Source organism: Scleropages formosus, chromosome 15, assembly GCF_900964775.1.
Source record: "Scleropages formosus chromosome 15, fSclFor1.1, whole genome shotgun sequence".
NCBI lineage: Eukaryota > Metazoa > Chordata > Actinopteri > Osteoglossiformes > Osteoglossidae > Scleropages > Scleropages formosus.
In genome coordinates this window covers 19,510,624-19,532,190 of record NC_041820.1, presented here as the reverse complement: position 1 = coordinate 19,532,190, position 21,567 = coordinate 19,510,624, and the positions used below count along the sequence as shown (strand labels likewise).

The 21,567-nt window shown below is 43.9% G+C and overlaps 1 protein-coding gene across 3 annotated transcripts in view; it reads left to right on the top strand.

The window, feature by feature from the left end:
- LOC108919636 (kinesin-like protein KIF26A) overlaps positions 1-21,567 on the top strand; it is a 96,385-nt gene that overhangs the window by 32,201 nt on the left and 42,617 nt on the right. For all 3 annotated transcript variants that reach the window (XM_018727795.2, XM_018727794.2, XM_018727796.2), the window contains exons 3-4: positions 10,778-11,212; positions 17,106-17,278. In XM_018727795.2, the coding sequence (XP_018583311.1) occupies positions 10,778-11,212; positions 17,106-17,278 (608 nt within the window). The remainder of the gene's footprint in view (positions 1-10,777; positions 11,213-17,105; positions 17,279-21,567) is intronic.

Sequence of the window (21,567 nt, the reverse complement as noted above, 5' to 3'; positions counted from 1 at the left end):
CCCCAATGGTTTTAATCAGCATCAAGTACTTTTAATAACCTACACAGTATTATTATTGTTAGACTTTTTCCTAAATATTGTTCTCTTTATAAAAAGATTAATGGTGTGATAGTAGGAGTTGATCATTTGCCCCAAGGTGACTAGCATGTCATGACTATATCTGCTGGCCCAGCAGAAGGTGCGAGAGAGTCAAGAATAAAGATTGTGCGTTTTTGGGATTCGGTGTTAGGGACCCCCACACAGTCTGCAGGGTGCGTGTGTTTCTTTACATGCCCAGGGTTTGGTGGTTTTGACTAGCTGTTTGAAAAATGCGGGAGAGATAGATGACAAAGTATGAACAGACATAGGGACGTGCATGGTAAAAGGCAGCGCTAACGGTCACGGCCACTGCCAGTGGGTGTGTTACAGGATCAAAGACTAACTTTTGCACCAGGTTATGAAAAAGAGTGCCGAGTTATTCATCAGAAAAGTCTTCAGATCTTCCCAGTTGGAGGGGCGAAAAAAAACCTCCTTTGACCTTTACTGTTTTTGTAAAACTCTGTTTTTGTAGATAAGGCTCTCACAGTAGTGACATGTTCCAATTTACTCTTCTTTTGTGTTTAGCATGGCCATTGACACCAACAGTCCTGTTGGTTTCTTCTTTGAAGTCCCTTTGACTGGCTGAATATGCGTGGAGAGGAGGGGCTTATTGACGTCACTCGCAGACAAGTGGGGAAATGGAATGGCACTAATACCAGGCCTTAGAATGCCCTGCTCAGTCATCCATGAGGGAACATAATTTGGCTATTAGTAGCCTTCCCTACACACTCATGTCCAAAAGACATCGTTGGAAACAGCTGGATGCAATTTGCTGCTAAAAATGATGGCCAATTCCAGACTTCAGGCAAGTCCAATTGGCTCAGCTTGCCAATGCAAATGAGACATGATACTTATTATAATGGACTTTCTCCTCCCATGGATAGTAAGAGTACTTCACATTTTAGTTGTCTGAATTGCTTAGGCTTCAAACAAGTCACAAATCTCATAGCCTCTTCTGCTGCTGCCACTTACTAGGCTGACTTTATCCTACAGAGTGAATTAGGCCATCTTCTTGGAGTTGAATCTGCAACGTTTCAGTCATTAGTCCCACTTCTTTCCCATTGCTCTGACTGCTGCCAACTCATTTGAATGCTGTTGGTACTTAAATAGGTATGCATTTGGGTTGTTGCATCTGTCCTCACAAAGCATTCAACATCAGAATCAGAATGAGCTTTATTGCCAAGTATGTTCACACATACAAGGAATTTGACTTGGTGACAGAGACTTCCACAGCACAGACAGAATGACAGTGACAAGACAGATGAGAAGATAGAATATGTGAATGAAGGATAAAAAATATATAAAGTACCCAATATACAAAAATAGTCACTAGACATTGTATGTATGTACAGGTATGTTCTGTACAAATGCAACTGAGTGTGAGTAAGTGATTTGATGTGATAAATATTTACAAATATAAATATAAATAGTGTTGTGCATTGCACTGGTTTACTCTCTAGGGGGATTTAGCTGTTCATGAGGTAGATGGCCTGAGGAAAGAAACTTTTCTTGTGCCTGGCTGTCCTGGTGCTCAGTGCTCTGTAACGCATTCAGTTTGCTATGATGGTGAATCGACTCGTGCGGTGTAACCATCTTGCTGCACTGATGAACAGGAGTTACTGATCAAATCAAATCACTTTATTGTCACTCACCATAACCACAAGCGGACAGGTGGTAAAAATCTTTGCTGTATGCTCCACGGTTGTTCGGCATGTTACAATTATAGAGGTCACAAAAAATATATACAATTTACAAATATACAGACCACAAAAAATGTACACAATATATACAAACACCTATACGGTATGTAAACAGTATTCAAATAATGCAATATACAATATCCATTGTTAGTGGTAAAGCACATTGCATGGGAAGTAGAGTGGGTTGTTATTAGTTATTTGTTAGAGTTCAACAGTCTGATGGCCTGTGAGAAGACACTGTCCCACAGCCTGCTGGTACAGGATCTGATGCCATGATACCATCTGCCTGATGTAGCAGCAGGAGCAGTCCATGGCTCAGGTGGCTGGAGTCTCTGATGATCCTCTGTGCTTTCCTCACACCCTGCCTGGTGTAGATGTCCTAGAGGGAGGGAAGCTCACCTCCAATGACATGCTTGGCTGTCCACATCATACTGGCTCTGATGAACACACAAACACTTTCAAAACCACTTGTCCCACACAGAGTCACAGGGAACCAGAGCCTACCCGGTAACACAGGGCATAAGGCCAGAGGGGGAGGGGACACACCCAGAACAGGACACCAGTCCATCACAAGGCACCCCAAGTGGGACTCAAACCCCAGACCCACCAGAGAGCAGGACTGTGATCCAACCCACTGCGCCACCACACCCCCACACACACTTTCTGAACTGCTTGTCCCATATGGGGTTGCAGGGAACCAGAGCCTACCCGGTAACACAGGGCGTAAGGCCAGAGGGGGAGGGGACACACCCAGGATGGGATACCAGACCATCGCAAGGCACCCCAAGCAGGACTTGAACCCCAAACCCACCGGAGAACAGGACCTGGTCCAACCCACTGCGCCACCACAACCCCCACTCTGATGAACAGTGTAGACAATTGTTTACACTTATTCTGTGACAAGCAGTACCCTTACGCGCACTTTCTAGCTTCTATAAGAGCAGAAAAGGCTTTCATGTTGATTAACCACCCTTCAATGTTGTTTGGGTGTTTGCTAACAGAATAAATATAATAATCAACTCTTATCCTTGTTGTTTTTCTACCTTACCGGTATGACACCACTCCTCCATGGTGTTTGTTGTATTCGTCCTTATCTGTTCTTCTGTATACCTCTTTTTCGTGTCTTTGCATCTGTTTGTATACGTTATCTGCCTTTAATGAAAGTTATCTCTGGACAGCATGAGTGCTCAAACTTTCCTTTGAACTAAATTGGAGGATGAAGATTGCTGGATACGAGTCTGTTCTGTCCCTTGGGGCAGGTTTCCAGAAGTGCCAGGTGAGATAGAATAGACATTACAAGCATTGTTAAACCAGTGATTTTGTCAATACTAAACTGAGATACATCTTAGTGCTTTAACTATTTTCATTGTTTCATTTAGCAGCTTCACTTCTAACTGTGGTATAGCCATAGAAATGATGAAGAAATGATCATGACCTCCATCACGGTCTGGCAAGCAGTGTTCAGGGGGAGGAAATAAACGCCCTGGCAGATGTTTCAGATCCCATATAACCCCTAAAGACAGGGGCAGCATATCTGCAGGGCAACGTGCCTCATAGCAGCCAAAAACTGAGGAGCTTTGCATAACCTTTTAATTAATGAGGGTCAACAGTTTATTTTCCAAGCATGTCAATGGATGTATGATGGATTATTAGGGCAGCATGGTGGCACAGTGAGTAGCGCTGCTGTCTCACAGCACCTGGGTGGTGCGAGAGGATGTGGGTTCAATCTTCCCTCACTCTGTGTGCAGTTTGCATATTCTCCCTGGGCCTGTGTGAGTTTCCTCTGGGTGCCCTGGTTTCTTCCCAGACTCCAAAGACATGCTGTTCAGGTTCCCCCATAGTGTGTGAGTGACAGAGGGAGTGTGTTCCACTGATGTATGGATGAGTGACCCATTATAAATAGTGTATCTAGCAGTGTAAATCACCTTGGTGAATAAGGTGTGTGGGCTGGTAACAATACATAGAGTTCGTTGGAAGTCGCTTTGGAGAAAAGTGTCTGCTAAATAAAAAAGGGAAATGTATTTCATAATTCCTGTCAGTCCATCTATTAAAAGAATGTGTTTTGTATGTTAGGAGTGTTGTGGGACCTATAAAAAAGTACGAGATTATAGACATGGCTCTGTCGCTTTGTTTATTGACTTGCCACGGATGTGTTTATAAACTCACAGCTTCACCCATCAGATACTGTATGTCCTTCCTGGGATAAAATCCCAACAGAGGATTGTTAGTGGGTCTTTTTGAGCTGTTTATTTAATTTCTTAGAAACAAAATGACAGAAATGTTTATCTGATGCTCTCACATAAGCAAAAGGACACAAGTCACAAGCTAGTCATGTTCAACAACACTGAGCAAGAATGTTTTTTTTTCTTTTTGTGAAATGTGCTTTATTTTGCGTTGTTGAAATCAAAATGCCAACTAAGTAAGCACAATGTTCACTTTCATTAGGGGATTAAAAAAATATTAATAAAACTGCCCTAGCCTAGCTTCACAAATTAAAATTTAATTCTCACAACTGTGTGTATGTCAGGATGAATGAAGCTGGCTGCCCCACCATGCAACCTACTTTGCTATAGCTCTGCTAAAACTAAAAGTATAGGTTTTGTGTGTCAAGTAAGAGGTTTTGTAGAACAAAAAAAAATTGCGGCTTTCCTTCTTTAAGTTAGTAAAACCAGACTGTCAAAAATGAGCTTGAATGTCGAGAACGGATGCGTGTGCAGGAGATATGAGCTTCGCTGTGCCCTAACTGAGTTAAACGTCCATTAAATGTGAGTCATGGAGGCGGCTAAGTGGGTTTTGGAGTATCTACATCGCCACAAGTTAATAAGCGTTCCATCCCGGGGAACCGTGAGGAAACCCAAGACGGGATGTAACCGAATTCCTGCCTGGTTCCGAAAGAGCCTCCATCGTTAGGGGGGGGCGTCTGCGGCGATCCCACCGGGACTTTGGCCCTGAGGCGGCAACCAATGGTCATCGCGAGCAGGCGCGGCCACGTATCGACTCCCGCCTGCGGGGTGCGCGCGCCTTGAGCAGCCGCTCCGCAGGCTCCTCAGACTGAGGGGATGGTGGGCGCGAAATATCACGGTTAACTTTCTCAGTAAAATATCACTGACATATATATATCACTTGAATACCATCACAGTTAAATGTCTCTAAATATGAAAGTTTAGTATTTCAATTAAATATGACAATTTAATACCTCAGTTCAGTTGGAAGTCGAGTCCCGGCGTGTCCGATTCGCGCCTCAGCCTGTGTCCGACCACAGTCTGTGCGGCACAGAACTTCACCAGAGAAGGTAAACGTTGCCCTTTTTTTTTATTTTTAAAAAAGCAATATTGTGCTTCTATGTTCTGTATTTTTTGTATGTTTGATGGTGTTGTGCCTTGCAGTAGTGTTTCGTTCCAATACGGTAAAGCGGGAGTTCAGGTGGTGAGTGTGCAGATTCCTCACTGTGTGTGACGACTGTCATTCATGTGTACTGTCTCTTATCTTAGCTAAGCCTTGTGTCTCGCATAACTGCACTTATATTAACCTTTATTTCCCTGTGTGCCCTTTGTGCAAGATAAGGTCGATTTTTTTTTTACATAAAATGTTAGGGATTCATCTGCACTCTGATTTGCTCGTATACAAATTGGGTGCTTTTACTTCATGATTAATTATAATTCATAAGAAGTACATTGATTAATCAGTGGGGGATTTGAACCTGGAACCTCCACATTACAAAAGGGACCAGCTAAACAGAATACTTCCTACTGGTCCATAATGTAGGGATGATATTTCAGTGTTAGACTATGAGTGAAGGTCTGTCCTTAAAGTTATGTGCTGCATTTTGAGTACAATGTATTACTTGTGATTTGGCAATGTAATTTGTCATTAATAGAAGGAAATTTGGGCAAATATCCACAAACCCAGTACATGTAATCTCCCACTGGACAAGCCATCAGCAGAGGAAAATCAGTTGCGTTCCAGTTATTTTTGTAGTTTGCAATATGCTGCAGACATTGCATTGTCGATCAATATGTCAATCATGGGGCCAAAAAGCAAACCATAGTGAACTACTTAAAGTTGTGGTTGGAACTGATGTTCTACTGTAGTCTATGGGTGCCTAAACACATGTTAATGTTAAATTCAAAGGTCTGCTGGAGAGGTCCTTCTTTGGACAGCCACGGTGGAACTCCACATCCAAGAGTTTGTGGAGGTTACATTTGCTGGCAGGTTCGAGTTCCTGCAGGGACAAGTGACACCAGAGTGTGAGAGCTAATGGCATATGTGAAGTGCTCGGCTGTGTAGGTGTACTAAATACCTCTTTCTGTATCACTGAATCCCTGAAGAATACTCATGTGTCTGCTCTCTGCAATCCTCCAGAAGGATCAGGGAGCAGGAGAAGGGGTGTGAGAGGCGGGGCTGGGGGTTTGGAGAGGGTGCTGAGTTCTCATTGTTAAAAAACTTGGACACAGCTGTGTGACGTGTGGTCTGAGTTTTATGTGGAGACATGTGGGATGTAGCATGCCTTGTGCCATTATGTTGTGTGTGAGCAGCTAAATTCTGCTGCCAGTAGTAGGAAGCTAAGAACTACAGAGTGGGCTGGTTTTCTTGAAAAAGTGCTTGTGTTATGGTCTGTGAATTTTTAGTTGTCATCAGAGTGGAAAACATATGTCCTAAATAAGTGAATATGGAAGTGAGGGGAAGAATACAGGAAAACACTGCAAAACTGACTTGCTTTTTTAATACGTTTTTTTTGTTTATTAGGCGATGCTGACCCTGACAGTAGCCCCTTATCTTGGCCTGGGAACAAAAATTTGCAGAGCATTTCACTTATAAAGGTCCAGGGAATACAGTCTACTGTACACAAGACTTGTGTAATGTAAAACTGTGCTATCTTTGCATTTCATGTGAGTCAGGGGTTCATGTTCTAGAGGGCAAGGTGGTGCATTTCTCTTAAGTGCTAATTGTATGCATCTTACCATGATCTGTGCTGTTGTCAACCTGAGTAAATGGATTTGGTTTGAGCTCAGTGTTCCATTTTCTTCATCAAGTCCAGATGACAATCGTAAAGCATTTGCAAGCACCTGTTCACCCTGCTGCAGCGGTACAGCTGACACAGCTCATGGTCGGAAAAGACCAAGGATTTATGACAAAACAAACACTTATCTACCTTCACTGTCCCTTCTGCCCTGCACACTTTCTGCTTCACCATAGCATTTCTGTGAAACAGAGACCAACCTGTGGGACAATGACTTCTGCTTCGCTACATGCTATACCAGCTCATCTTCAGAAATCCCACAGAGTACAGCATCATGATTCCCTTGAGTTTATTTAAGCCTGCACTGACAAGCATCTTCCACAAGTTTCCAAATCAGGGGGTGCAGCCCCCTCCAACATGGAAGCGGGCCGACCCATTGATGGGCATTAACTCGTAGCAACCGGGTCAGCAACCTTGCACTTGCTGCTTACAAAGGAAACTGGGCTTCTAACAATGGAGGGGGCAGGCGGCAGCTTGGCTCTCTGTTCGCTCTCAAAGGAGGGCACAAGCATCATTGTCTCTTGGTGCGGAGAAAAGTCCTCTGACAGACGCTGAAAGTTCTTTGCGCACACTTGCACCTGTCTGCACTGTAGATTTTAACATAAGGTCGTAAAAAAAGAATACCAGGACGGGCCAATTTGATGTCCCAAGCGTACTGGAAGAATGAGTATTCAACCCAGGATGTGTTCAGTAGTGCTTGATAAGCAGTTCAATAGAAAAATGCAGGTGGTGATTGTGTCGTCTAAAGCAAAGGCATTCAGGGCAGAGGCGGTGGCTTTTGCTGGAGAGAGATTGATAGAATTTCAGGATAGGATGAAGCTGGCCATCTCCTCTCCAAGTACCTGTGGCTTCCTGTTTCCTGAGCTGAGAGGAGGGGCAGATGTGTCTTCTTATCAGCTGAGAGCAGCCACGCTTTGGGAATGAGAACAACTGGCATGCATTGCACATCTTGCTCAACTTGCACTTGCTCCCGCTTTCGCCGGCTATGTGGACACACGGTGGACAGATTGCTGGCATCTGGTGCGGCCATGCCCGGTCACCCCTTCCCAGAATCCCCTGCGGGCACCCCGCCAGACAAAAGCAGTGAATCAAGTGCTGTAAAAAATACCCATTGCTGAAGGCAGTGCATCCCTCTTCCCTCCGGCTAACTCTGGAAACATAAACTCTGCCGACAGGTTTACAGGGGGCCTGAGTCTGTGAGGTCCCTATAATTGAAAAGAGTGTCAGGTGGGTGGTTCTGTGAGGTTTATTAGCTACTTTAAATCACTTCCTAGCATCACATTGAGCAAGGTGTGGAAGGGGAATTGACTTCTTACTCAGCACTATGCCCACAGGGAAAAGTATGGTGATCATCTGCTGTGTTGGCTTGCTTCGTGTCCCACTGTGTAGCCAGACCTTCCTGAGAGTCTGCAAGTTTGCATAGCTGTGATAGACTATTTACTGTGGTTTTCTGAGCTGTGTAGCTACAGGGCCTCTGTGCACTTGCAGAGGATGTGCTAATACTCGCCTCAAGGGTATGAAAACTCCCTGTTGACCTGTTGAGCTTCAGGATGGGCGAGATCCTGAAATGTAGGAAAAAAGGAAATGTAGTATTTCCGCTACTGTTGTTTAAGCAAGGCGGAACCACCAGCCTAAGAATAATCTGAGGCTGGAAGAAATAGTTCAGATATCTCCGAAGTCATAAGCGCAGTGTTAAATTTAAGATGAAAATAACACCGGTTGGTTTGTAAAGAATTGTACCCTGTACAGTTCTTCCATCTTCCTACATTTCTTCTTGCATTCACATGGCTTGACACCTCTGTGTCTTTCTGGCCTTCAATCAGTCTATTCCTTATTTTGGAATGTTTTTCATCTGATCTCTTACATTATTACTCAAGCTCACCTACACTCTGTGGAAGATAGGGTTTTCTCCCGCTATGCTCCCAAATTGGGGGATTCACCAAAAATATTCCCCTACAGTTAGCATCTTTAAATCCAAGATTAGGAATTGCTTCTTTAGAATTTTCTTCAAGTAATAGTTATTTTCTTTTCGCTCTGATTATTTGTTTTATTTTATCTTTACATTGTTTTGCTGTCTGTGGTTTTGTAGCAGTTTTTATGAGATTTTTTTTTATGAATGTACTCCATCTTTTTTGTAAAGTCGTTTGAAGAAGTTGCCTTTAAAGATACTAACTATAATTTGTTACTGATACTACTACAGTTGGACATCTTCTTGCAGGAATGACTCACTTGTTATGTGTAGCAGTCATTTTCTGGATTTCTCCTGTGTCTGTGTGTTTAGTGTGTGGGTTTGTATAATGTGTATGTGTATAGGCATGGTTGCCCTGGTCTTTGCAGTAAATGATCTCATTCATTTCCGAGATGATTCTTTGCCATGGGGATTTGGAGGTTGTCAGTTAAGGACTCCACATCTCAGTGATACGAGGGATAGCTAAGGTCCCATGGCAAATCCTCCTTCCCTCCAGCTAGTGTCATCATTGCCAAACTTTCAGGATTTCTGTAGCATTTTCAGCTGTAGCCTCTAAGAGAGCTTTCAGTCAGAGACCAGTGCAATATATATCCAAGTTGTCTGGATCCTTGTCTTCTAACCTACAGAGATTTCTTTGTATTTAGGAGATGTTCTCCTTGTCAAGGAATGCCTTATCCTTGTTTTAAGGAACTGGACTTGTGACCCAAATGAGCTGTAGGTATCCCAAAGACTGTAGGTTTTACTATGGCGTGGGAACCTGTCTTTTTCGGTAAATGTCCAGCGCTATAAATGAATAATGTGTATAGACTGAGGCTGTGTAATTTTCTTTACTGCATAATTAAGTAACTAAATAAAAATGAAAGTCCTGCAGACTAATACTCTATCCCTCAATTTTTCTGTTTTATTACCACTGAAGCTGTGAAGAGTTGAGGCCTTATAAACATTTATGCATTTGCAGGCCCTTGTTTGTGAAAGACCCTGTTTGCTGCAGGACTTTAGCCCACCCTTTTTGACCTTAGGTAACCCTGAAAGGAGTGAAAGCAAGGGTGAAATGGGGGGCTGTGTAGGGGATGAGAGAGATGCTGCGATTACCTCTTTTGCACACTAGAGATAGGCAAGCGGAGGAGAGCAAGAAGAGTGTCTTGTCTCTGTTAGAATGAGACTAGCTGGGTGCCTTATGGTAGCGAAGAAAAATGTGGTGACTCCATCAGCTCAGGAGTCTGTGATTTAGCTGGAATGGACTGTATCCTAGCAGTCTCTCACTAATTTTAATTACATGTCTCATCTACTGTGTGTATTCAATTAAAGGACAATGAGGATACAAGGAGAGGCGCTTTCATTGTTTCTTTTGGAATTTTGTGTGTGCTTTCCACATCTCTGTGAGCTCATGTGTGCAGATGTGGCAATAGTGTGACAGGTTTTCATTGCGGGTCACCTGGAAAAAGGCAAGAACCCAAACCCACTCGGCACATGCAGGCATCCAGCGGCACCCTGTGGGTGCTATCTGAAGAGGATGGAGACGAGGTTCGAGCAGGGAGTGGCAAGATTCTCTTAGTCTCATGTGGGCTAGTTCCCTAATCCCCCACACTTCCTCTCCTCTGACTCTGTGCTTCTCATTTCCCTGCTGTTTGCTTTTCCTTAAGACCCAGGCAATTACTGTGACGGAGGGAGCAGACGTGCGGAAAGCAGACGGCTCTCCTCTGCTGAAACTGTGGAGGGGGGGGTAGAGTCTAAACAAACATAGTTCCCCCACCATTCTGGGTCAGGAAGCACTTAAGCCTGGATTAAGTCTTGGAGTCTGAGGGCCAGGCCCAGGGGATGCTTGGACCACATTGTTAACAATAAAATCATATATGAGATAAGGGCATCTCAGGTCCAAGAGATGTGAGGCATACCTCAAAGGGGACAGATAACAAGAAGAAGTGAAGCTAGGCACTGTTTCTTTTTCTGGTACTTGCTGACTGAAGTGCAGTTTGTGAACCCTTTTGTCACTTCTTGTTCCTTCTGCAGGACCCTGGTTTTGCTGCCTTCCTTTTTGACAAGCTCCAGGTGCCCGAGTGTACTGTGCCAGGTCGGCATGAGGCCCCAGCCCGTTGTCAGTTGTGTGCCACCCCGCTGCACCAGCTGAGACAGCAGGCCCTGCAGACCCTGGCAACCCTGGCTGACGAGATGCCCGACCTGCCTCCCTTCCCGGCCACGCACAGCATGCTGACACTCTCCTCCCCCCGGGACTGGCCACCACCCAAGGCACATGCTGTCTTGCCAGTGGGGGAACGTCGTCGTGGGTTGGGATGGCCGCCCGCAGGTTCTGATGGACCTAAGCCTGCTGTCCAGGTGACAGTGGGAACGGGTGCACTCGGCTCAGTCACCATCCAGGCGCAGCAGTATCTGGAGGGTATGTGGAGCATATCCCGCGTCAACAATTTCCTCCCTCAGCCTGGTCCGGTAAGCCCTGCTCCTTTCCTCATTGTGTACTTCATCAGAATGTAAGGTATTTCAGGTATTCCACTGGTTTATTCCTGTACCATTTTAAGAAGAAAATATTCAAAGTAAAAATACATAAAATGTACCAGTTTGGATGACAATGACTTGTATACAAGTAAGATAACTCACAGAAACAAAAACTGGGCTTCTGTAATGGAGTTAAGATGTATTTTTACTTTATGAGGCATTCAAGTTGTGATGGACAGAGACCTGTCATAGCTTCCCCGGCTTCCAGGATTTTCTCAGGGTTTTGAGAGACCCGCGAGCCTCACAGCCTGGACCCCATGCAGCTATGGAGACTATGAGTCTCAAATCTGCTGGAGTCATGACCTTTTCTCCCTCAGAGATCCAGGACCCTCAGTTTTTCAGGGTCGCTCAGGGCCAAGCATTGCTAATTTGCTGACCTTTCCCTCTAAGGACTTTGAAAAACTATTTTAACGACCCTTGTGTTGGTCCTCCTGTACCTCTTCTCTACTGTGTGTGTTCTCTTGTAAACTCTGCATAAGTGACTAATATGAGCCATACACTACGTTAGGTAACAGATTTCATTAAGGCTTTTCTCTGTATCAGTGCAATGTTTAGGGTCCCGGTCATGTGATCCTATGTTTTGCTTCCAGTTCAAGGACAGGGCTTCTCACACACCTCAGGTAAATTGCTGTTCAGGGGCCAGTCTTTTGGCATTGGAATTAGTTATCACTTCATGATGATGTCACCAAATGGATCATCAAAGCTGACGAGCAATAGCTGGCAGTGTTGTATATCAGGAGAGCCTGATAAATGTGGTCTTTTCAGGTGATTGACTCTGACTGGACTGCGATAGCTCAGGGCTCCCGTGTTTAGCAAGACTTAGTGAAAATGTTCAGGAAGTGTTAAAGCAGGCACCATCCCCTTGCCATCTCCTTTTTCTGGCAAAGTGAAGAGAAGGGCACATGTGCTAAGCATAGGGCTGTTGGCAGGCCAGAGCACTGGGGACAGATGGACCACAAGCTCAAGCTTTTGGCATCCAGGGCCTCCTGTCCCACACCAACAGGCAACTTTCTCACACTCATGCTGCTGCCAGTCTCATTAACCACCATTTGTTCCACAGAAATAGAACTTTGAAATGTTTCAATGGTGCACAAATAATTGTTTCATTAGCATTCCCATTTTTGCCATCCCCCAAGTTAAGTTTTGGCCAGAAGCATTAAGCAATCAATCCAGGATTTTCCAAGCAACCTAGGCGAGGCACTTATTGCTGTCTGACCTCACACCATGTAGATTATCTTCTTTTTATATGCTTTCATGCTCATGTCCACCACTCTTGGAGTTATCCAACACTCCTGTCAACTAGCACCGCTACACTATCTATAATTAATGCCCAGAAGTGCAGAAAATCAATGGACACATTAATGGGTATGCAAATATCTGCTGGGTAATTTTCCAGACTGACTAGTAATCATTGATTAGGAGAAGAGATCTCTAGAAGTGGTAGTAAGTGGTACGAAGTGTTTGTGGTGAAGTGAGAAAACTGACTGTTAAACAGCACTCATTTTTGTATTTTGTGCCTGAAATGACTGAATTCAGCCTTTGTCAGGAAATAAATGCAATAGTTTTAAAATTAGAGGAAAGAGTGACTATCATCTCCTCATCTTTTGGCTTGGAAAACCTGCTCCTGCTGTGAAGTCCACACCTGATCAAACCTTGGGCCTGCTTCCAGTAACCCCTTGCTACATTCCTCACTGGGCTGTGTGATGCGTGCTCAGCTGACTGTCACTGTGCTGAGTGTGCTCACAGACCTTGAAACTTTGCTTCATGTTCACAAACACATCAGTAAATAGCACTTCAAGTGCTACATCAGCAACATCTTTCCTCTTTCATCAGAGCCTTTGTTTTAGGGTTATTTTACAGTTCAGAATTTATGTTCCGTTGCTGTGGTTTTACAAGCAAGAAATTTCATAAGATCACCTCTTCTGTATTGTTTTTACATTATTGGTGGATGGTGATGTGTAATGGCATATGTGTCCCTGGTATGCCTAGTATTAACAGGGCTTAATAGTGTCTCAAGCTGACTCAATGCTGGTGGCAAAAAGTTCCTTACAGCTTTTGAGTTTGTTCAAAGATTGCCATGCTTGCTCATCAATGTGCAAAAGACAGTAATATCTGTACGTCACTATTCATAAAAGCATCTGCTAAGCACATAAGCAGAAAACAGTAACAAATGAACAGATGGGGCTACAATCTTACTTTGTACAAGAGTGTTTGACATGTGTCTGAAAGGACTAATAAGTAGCATGCTTGCAGCTACCTTCACCAGCCAGACTAGTTAGTGGCGGTCACGTGATCAGTCAGGCTCCTCGAGTTTCTGGGTTCAGCTCTGCAGAACGGAGACGATATGCTCACTAACGACATGCTAATGCTGAGTATATGATACAGAATTATGAGTTGTGTACTACTGCAAAATCCCAGCTGGCCTAAGTCTTGCTGTGTGATTCAAATGCATCCTGAAAACCCTGACACATGTGGAACCCTTTCCACAGGTCACACTGTTGTGATGAGCCCTGCTTTTTCACTTAAAGCTATACCAGAAGCTTTCTCCATGAAGTTTGGATTTTTGCCCACCTTTGCCTGACATGTGACTCTCCTGCAGCCTCCCCCTTTGGCAACTCCAAGAATTATCTGGGTAGCTGTGGTCTATAGCACAGTTGGGCAAGGGTGGCAGGATACATTGTGGTGATGAAGAGAAAGGAATGGGGGGTTCACTGTCTTATGCTCTCCTTTCCGAACCTTGATGTTTGCCTCTTGACTTCCATTCTTTCATCAGAAAAGTTTCCTTGGGGCTTTTTTCTACTAAGGAGTATTTCCATCTCTAGGCCCCTGTTTTTGATCATATCCGGTCCTTAGAGTAATTTGTAGAGTGTAGTAGCACAGTGAGGTTCATAGAAAGGGATCTGCATGCTAACAATCATGGTTAAGCTTCAGAACACAGGCAGGTATCATGTGTTACTGGGATGACTCATTTTTGCAGACTAAAGAGCTCAGAGCCACATCGTGGGGTAGAGAAGCACTGCTTTTGTTAAATTTTTTTTTTATATTTCACAGTCACCATGGTGACCAAATACTTATATGAAAATTAAAAAAAAAAAAAAAAAATCTGTCTTGCACTCATAACTTTACTTACTTAGTTTTGGACTGCTGTGGTCATCTGTAGTCCATCAGTGCAATACTACTGCAGATTAAATATGTGATTTTGGGATTTGGGATTTCCATGCAGGCCTTAACAGTCTGGTACAGAGTGGGGTCAAAGGTGTCTCGCCATTTCACTGCTAGCGGCCATGCGGGTGGGGTAGTGTCTTTCTGGCCAGTGATTGTGTGGAGTGGTAAGCGGGGGCGGCAGTGAAAATAGGGGTGAAGGAATTGGCTGTCTTGTTATTCATGATATGCCCAGGGTGTTGATTTGTCTAAATACCTGGCTGGGGGTCTGCAGTATTCCCACCGTTCTGGGATTCAGCATGTCCTACATCATTGTTTCTTGAGACCATTTTCTGCAGAGGGGATTTTTGCTGTGGGCCACCTTTACCTAAATTTGACCCTTTGCATTTGCTGTCCAGATAGACTCTGACAGTAATGTATTACGGAGGTTGATGATGGTGGGAGGGCTTGGCATTCCTTCTGCGTCACGCTCTGAGCTCTCCTCCTGTCACGGAGCCCGCATGGCTCAAAGTTCTCTGCTGTGTGGGCCGCTGGGTGCATGAGAAGAATTTTGCTCCACTTGTCTCGCTTCCCCATTAAGCACTTTAGAAATCACAACCGTGACACTGGTACCGACTCACTTTTTCCAATACCTTCTCCTCACTTCTGGAAATATGAAAATGAAATTCAGACAAGCCAGTGCTTGATTTTACATTTCACGTTTGCTTAAGCTAAGAGAAGCTGAACTTAAGAGGACATAGAACCCATATGAGAAAGTAGTCACACTTGACAGGAAGTAGCTAGCCACCCATGTCGCTAAGTGAATTAGTGCATTAACAAAGGCTGCTGAGTTGATCAAATTCAATAACAATATGTCAAACAATCAGTAAAAATCCACCTTGTGGAAAGATGCTATCAGAGCTATTCCATGACATATTCACATTTATGTACCCCACCCATCAGCTCTGGTATATACAGGCATGCTGTTGAACTCTGGCAGCTTATTCTTGGAACCATGAACTAAATAAGAAGGTAGAGGATTGTATTACTTTAGTAACAAAGCGTAAATATGTGCCACAACACAAGTGTGTATGTAAAGTAAATTGGGAATGTTAATAGAATATGTTGACCCAGTGACAAACTACACAGGGTGTGTTTTTTGAGACAAAGAATATTTTATTAATAAACAGTTCTTAGGCAAGATTCTCACTGGCAAATACTGATCATGGGCTTTCAGCACGAACTGTACTAGTTATGAGATATATGGTTATCTTTGGAAAAGGAATAAAGACGTGGAATTGCAAAAATGGAAGTAGATTATTTAATAAATCAAGACACATGCCTCTTGTGTCTTGCAAACGTGGCAGTACCGTTTTGAACACTATCAACTGGATTTGCGCCCAGGTTATTTATTACTCTCGCTCTGCAGTCCATTCGCTGTGCCTGACTTGCAGATTATGGTAATAAGACAGTTATTTTGCCAAGAATAATGAAGCAGGCAATTGCTCAGGAACTGGGGTATGCACAGCTCCCGTGGGGTACCTGAGATGGGGAGGAATGAAAAGGTATCTTTTTGTGTCTCCATCACTGGGCTGCTTTTTGTTGTTTTACTATCTGTGTATTTTACATTACAGCTATTCTGTATGTTACAGGTTAAAGGTGCAGTAGCTGTGAAAGATACTGAACATTATACATATTTTTAATTGTGATACCAAGCTCAAATATGTAACCATCCTCCGCCTTTGCTGTACCCATATTGCTGCACATTCCTCTTGCTCTATCGCTCTACAATTCTGGTAACAAGAATCAACCCCATGCTCTACTTTTGAAATAATCTCCTTTCCCAGCCTGACTGCATATGGGTTCTTAAACCAGTTTCTAGAACCTTTTTGGACCCATTAAGAGGGATCAGTGCAGATGCAGAATGATGCAGTGGGCAAATGTATATTGTAGTGTCTGTGGAAGGCGTAGACTGGCCCAGATTGGCATTTCTGATTTTGGCTTTTTCTGGGGTTCAGGAATTTGATCTCCTGAATAAAGGCTCAGATTGAAAGAGCTGCTGTCAAGCATGTATCTCATGGGTATGCAATAAAACAGGACTGAACAGCTTACAAAGAATCATGGCTGAAGTTGTACTGAGCGGCCAGTGGTCTGTGCATGTTGCCATGGCAGCAAGGGGGCATGCGGGCTGTGCAGAGGATTGGTAGTCACCTACTACACCCAGTCACAGAGCCAGGAAAGGAGGAGGTGGATTTATACCATAAAGTCCACCAGAAGTGCTCTATATTAAAGGGTTTAGTGGGTAGTAGGAGCAGCTTGGGGGTGTATTCCCACTCCCCATTATTGCTGCCCTTGGGTTCAGTGCCACGCCTCTTTGTGAACACCTGCTTGTTGACCCAGCTGTCACCCTCTCTAGACAGCCAGTCACTGGGTCCCTGCATGGCTTCAGGAGGTATAGGCATTTGAGGGTTGGGGCTGCTATCAAATACATAAACCTGCGGTTATCCTTAAATTAATACTTTTTGTTAACTGAGGGGAAAATGCTAATTAATACTTTGGTGTAGAACAGAGTGGAGGGTCATCATTGGTTGCATTTCCAAGAACAACAGGGAAATGCAGGGCTGGTCAGATGGTGAGGGGAGGCTGAGATTTAAAGTTCATTGTTTCTCACTTTCTTCTTTCTCAGACTCATAGCCTAACCTCAGATGTGGAGAGGGACAGTGTGGCTGCTGAGGCTCCCAGCGTTTCCAGCTCGATACCACTTGGGTCTCAGAAAAGTCCCACTCAGCGGGAGCAGACCTCACCTGGGTCACCTCCCCCTGTTCATGGCACCTCTGCTGCAGCCTCATTCTTCATCAGGTAAGTGGGTTATATTTAAATTTACATTGATTCATTTAACAGATGCTTTTTTTCCAAAGCGCTATACATTTCACAGAAAAATACAATGAGTACATTACATCAACAGAAAGAGAGACTTTGGTACAGGCGCATAATTCTAAAGTACAGTTAATTTGTCACATTCCACCATATAAACCAATGTACATTGCACGAGAAGCTTCATGAAAGTTTATTCATTATTCAAGAATTTCTAATAGCAAAAATCATTACTAATAAAGCTTTATTCATTATTCAGTTATAGTCAAAAACTATTAAACATGTAAATGTTTATGTTCATCATGTACTTTTGAGATCATGAGAGAAGTGAGTCCCAAAGTGGAAGTTTTAAGACCCTTCTTAAATGTAGAGAGAGATTCAGCAGTTCTGAGTGAGAGGGGGAGGCCATTCCACCGCATCAGGGCTGAAGTCAAAAATCTTTTTGCTTTTGATTTTAGACCTTTTGTGCGTGGGACCAGCACGCACCTCTGTCTGTTCCATGATGTCCCCTTGAGTTCCTTCTCTCCTTAAGCTTGGACACACATTTGAACCAAGATGCACAACAGGCAGTCAGTAAGAAAAGGGTAGCTAAGGACACATTTACACTGGCTGATTTCCTTGTTCTCCAACTCTCCCTGCTGTGTCACAAGCCCTGAGCATCCCCTGGCTGCCTTCTGAATAGTGTATTGCCCCTGGCAATCCCCTCGATCAGGAATATTTTTTCTCCAGCTGGGCTTGCAGGCCATTAATGATAGCCCTGTCCAATGCGCAAAAATGTCAGTGATAGATGCCAAGGCTGCTTAAAATCTTCCTTTGGAAGTAGAATGATTTGTGGAGTAAATGTGGCCTCAAGGGTAAGAAGGATATGTTGATGCATTGGGTATTCCCAGCTTAGGCCACCGGGAGTTGGGGTAATTCAAGAGCCATTGCATGCCTCTGTTAAGGCTGAGTAACATGAAACATGACAGTTACCACAGGTTTCGCTAGGGGGACCACTCCTGATTAGAATTGTTTGGCAGGTTTGCCAGCTGAGCAATGCTTGAAATCTGCACACATCTCACTTCCTGCAAGAAAGTGGGTGGGTATAGCTGGAGCAGGGCTGAAAGTTTAACCCATCCATTTTTCCCCTGGATCATTTCTTGTGTTTCTTTTGGCCCTGCACTCAAAGTCAGAGGGCTGCAGAAAGATGTTTAAATTTCTGAGGAAATCAACGGGGAAGGGGAGAAGACGTGAGGTAACGGAAGTGATGGGATCAACGCCTTGGCTTTCATCCTGGGATTATTCCTTGCCAGCAACTTTTTTCTTGTTCTAAGGCTTAGAGAAACACTTTGGTCCTGAAACTGATCAGAAAAAGTCTGAAATTGCATGTATAACTTAAAGTAAATTTGGAAGATACTAGTGCCTCATTTGTCACTGTTTGCATGACAGAGAAAGTGTTGTTCAGGCCCCTTTGTACATTGTGGATGGCTGCCCTGTTATCTGAGGTCACATGAAATGGTCCATGATTTTTTTGTAGAGCTTGTTCCACCCAGTCTTTTGGCAAAAGTCGGCAGTTAACACATACCAACAAGGACTATGCGATTTCATAAAGCAGAGAAGTGGAAAATTGATTGACTGAACTTGTTTTGGAAACTATAGAAACCAAATGCTAGGCCACCATTGACAACAGATGATGTACTCATATCTGAGATTTTAGATTAGTATACAGTAGGCCTTAATATATTTTGATTGTTGCTTTATTTTTTATTTTATTGTACGTTATGGTATGTATTGTTTTATGTGAGTCCAATGTTGTGCACTGGCCGTGTCATGGTTATCCAGGACAAATTTCCCAGGAATGGGACAATAAAGTATATTCTATCCTGTTCTATATCAAATGGAGTTCTATGAATAATTTCCAAGCCATGTTCTTCTCACCTGAATGTTTGTTGCTTGTTTTCAAAACAAACTATATGTAAGATACTGCTTAGAATGTGATTGAATTTGGAAAAGTATCTTTTTTCAGTAACGTTTTAGTACAGCTGACTTTTCGGAGACAATGCTATTTAGTTATCACTGTTTAAATCCTAGTGTATGTCAATTCTGCCAACATTGTTCTGGTACTAACAGTATGTCTGGCCCCAGTCCCAGGGACATTCAGTCAGATTGCACTGACTTTGCCCAGGGTTTCGTCCCTCTGTCCCCCTCCCACGTCAGTTCTCCTCCTGACTCTCTTCTCTGTCAGTTCATAATCTAAACTCAATCTGGGGCAAATGTGCTCCAGTCCCTCTGACGCTTGAATGATTAGTGTGTGCGAACTGTTGACTGCATCAAACACCGAAACAATGTCGCTGACGCAAACATATCTTACAGAGGAGGACAGCTGTTGTATGGAACAGAAAAAATCTGAATTGAGTGCGTAAAAAATGAATCAGAATGAGCACTTTTGTGCACCGTGTTGTACTAATAAATCATATCCGTTAGTGTCAGTATTAGCCTTTGCAGTGCTAATTGAGACTTGCGCAGGTAAACTCAAAACAAACCCACAGCTGTGGAAATATAAATACAGTCAGGTTAGTGTTTTATCAGACCTTCCTCACCCCCCACACCATGGCCATTCTGACCAACCAGGTCAGAGGCATAGAGCAAAGGCCCAGTCCTAGTAAACAGCAAGCAACTGACTGCTGTGAAACAGACTGATGGCAGTTGAGGTAAGTTAAAGGAACTGTTGAATATGTTGTCTTATGGTAGAGCCAGCAAAAGGTGTGAGATTTGTGGGGTGGGGGTGTCATTACCCCAGCTGCTGATTACTCTATTACACTGTGACTGAGCATAAGATTAGTACATTCCAAGCAGTCCTTAATGAAAGCAGGAAGGGCAAACGGCAGCACTAAATTTAACCTGCTGCTGAATGGCTAATGCACCTTGCCCCTGTGCATCTCCTTAGCTATTTAGTGCAAAAGGAGGTCCAGGTATATGTGCAGGAAACAAGGAGCATGGATTGAGTGCTGACTTGGATTGAGGTCATTTAACCAATTGTTGGTCTTGCATGCTTGCTGGGTAACAGCGGGATGAAGAGCTGTGGACAAACGCAGAATAGAAAGCTTCTGAAGCTTCTGTTTTCATTAGCTGTGGATGGCCATTTTAGACAGGAAGTGTAAGCTGCATGGGGGAACAGCATGAGACAGAGTCTGGTTTTGGTGTCTGGGGTGCCTTTGGAGTTTGGAAGGTGGGGGTTGGCAATTATCTGGAGGAGTTGGTGAGTTTTTCCAACCACAGGCTCCAGGTGAGCTGCCTGACAACTTGATGGTGGAACTCTGGAGTCAGCCAACAAAGCCTAGCCTTTGTCTTCTGAAACTAAGTTCTCTGCAAAGGGCTCTTGGAAAGTAGCCATAGAAACTTAATGTTTTCCCTTAGAGCAAAAAGACGGATGAAATGGATACCACACAGTCCCAGTGCTTTATTGAGTTGTCCTACCACCATGGCGAGGCTTAACAAAACCTCTCCAGTGTTCTGTAAGGAGTCAAAGTGGGGTTACATGTTTTCTTTAAATTCTGTGGTCAATCTTAAAATGATCACATAGAAATGAACTTTGATTGCACCCATGTGGATAGCGGAGAAGCCCTATGAATGACTGAGATCAGTTTGTAACAAAGCACTGAAGCTGTTGGCTACCAGATATTTTTTTTTCCTCTACACAATGTTAATTGGCTTCCAAGTGCTTTACTGCTGAATGACTTGCATAAATGTCTTTGCCTAAGCTTCAAAGTTCTCATGAATGTCTATAGTGGTGGCCTTTACCTATTTACAACCTGTGTTTAAAACAGCCCAGGGGGTGCAACTCAGCCATGTACTCCTTCCTTCCTGTGTGAGGTGTGTGGAGGTGCGCTGGGGAATTGAGGGTGGTGGGGTGGGGGTGGAGTGAGTGGGTGGAAGTAAAAGGGTTGTGCTTGACAGAATCTGTACATAACACTGGAGACAACCGCAGTCTGTAGGACTGAGAGATGAGAGGGAGGTGGGGAGAGCGAGAGAGAGGGAAAACGAGGCAAATCGTCCATTCGACAGATTTTGATTGACTGCCATAATCCTCATCAGTAGGAGATTAATTCTGAGAGGGCGGAGTGGATGTTTGGTGGTGCTGGCTCGGGGGCTCATGGTGGTCTATCCATTGGGCTGTGCTGAGGCCAGTGAACAGACACCACAGCATCAGGCTCAGAGGGAGCTCGCTGCCTGATGAGGACAAACACAGTGTCAGTAGGCTCAGTACGGAGGACCACCACGAGCTCAAGAACAGA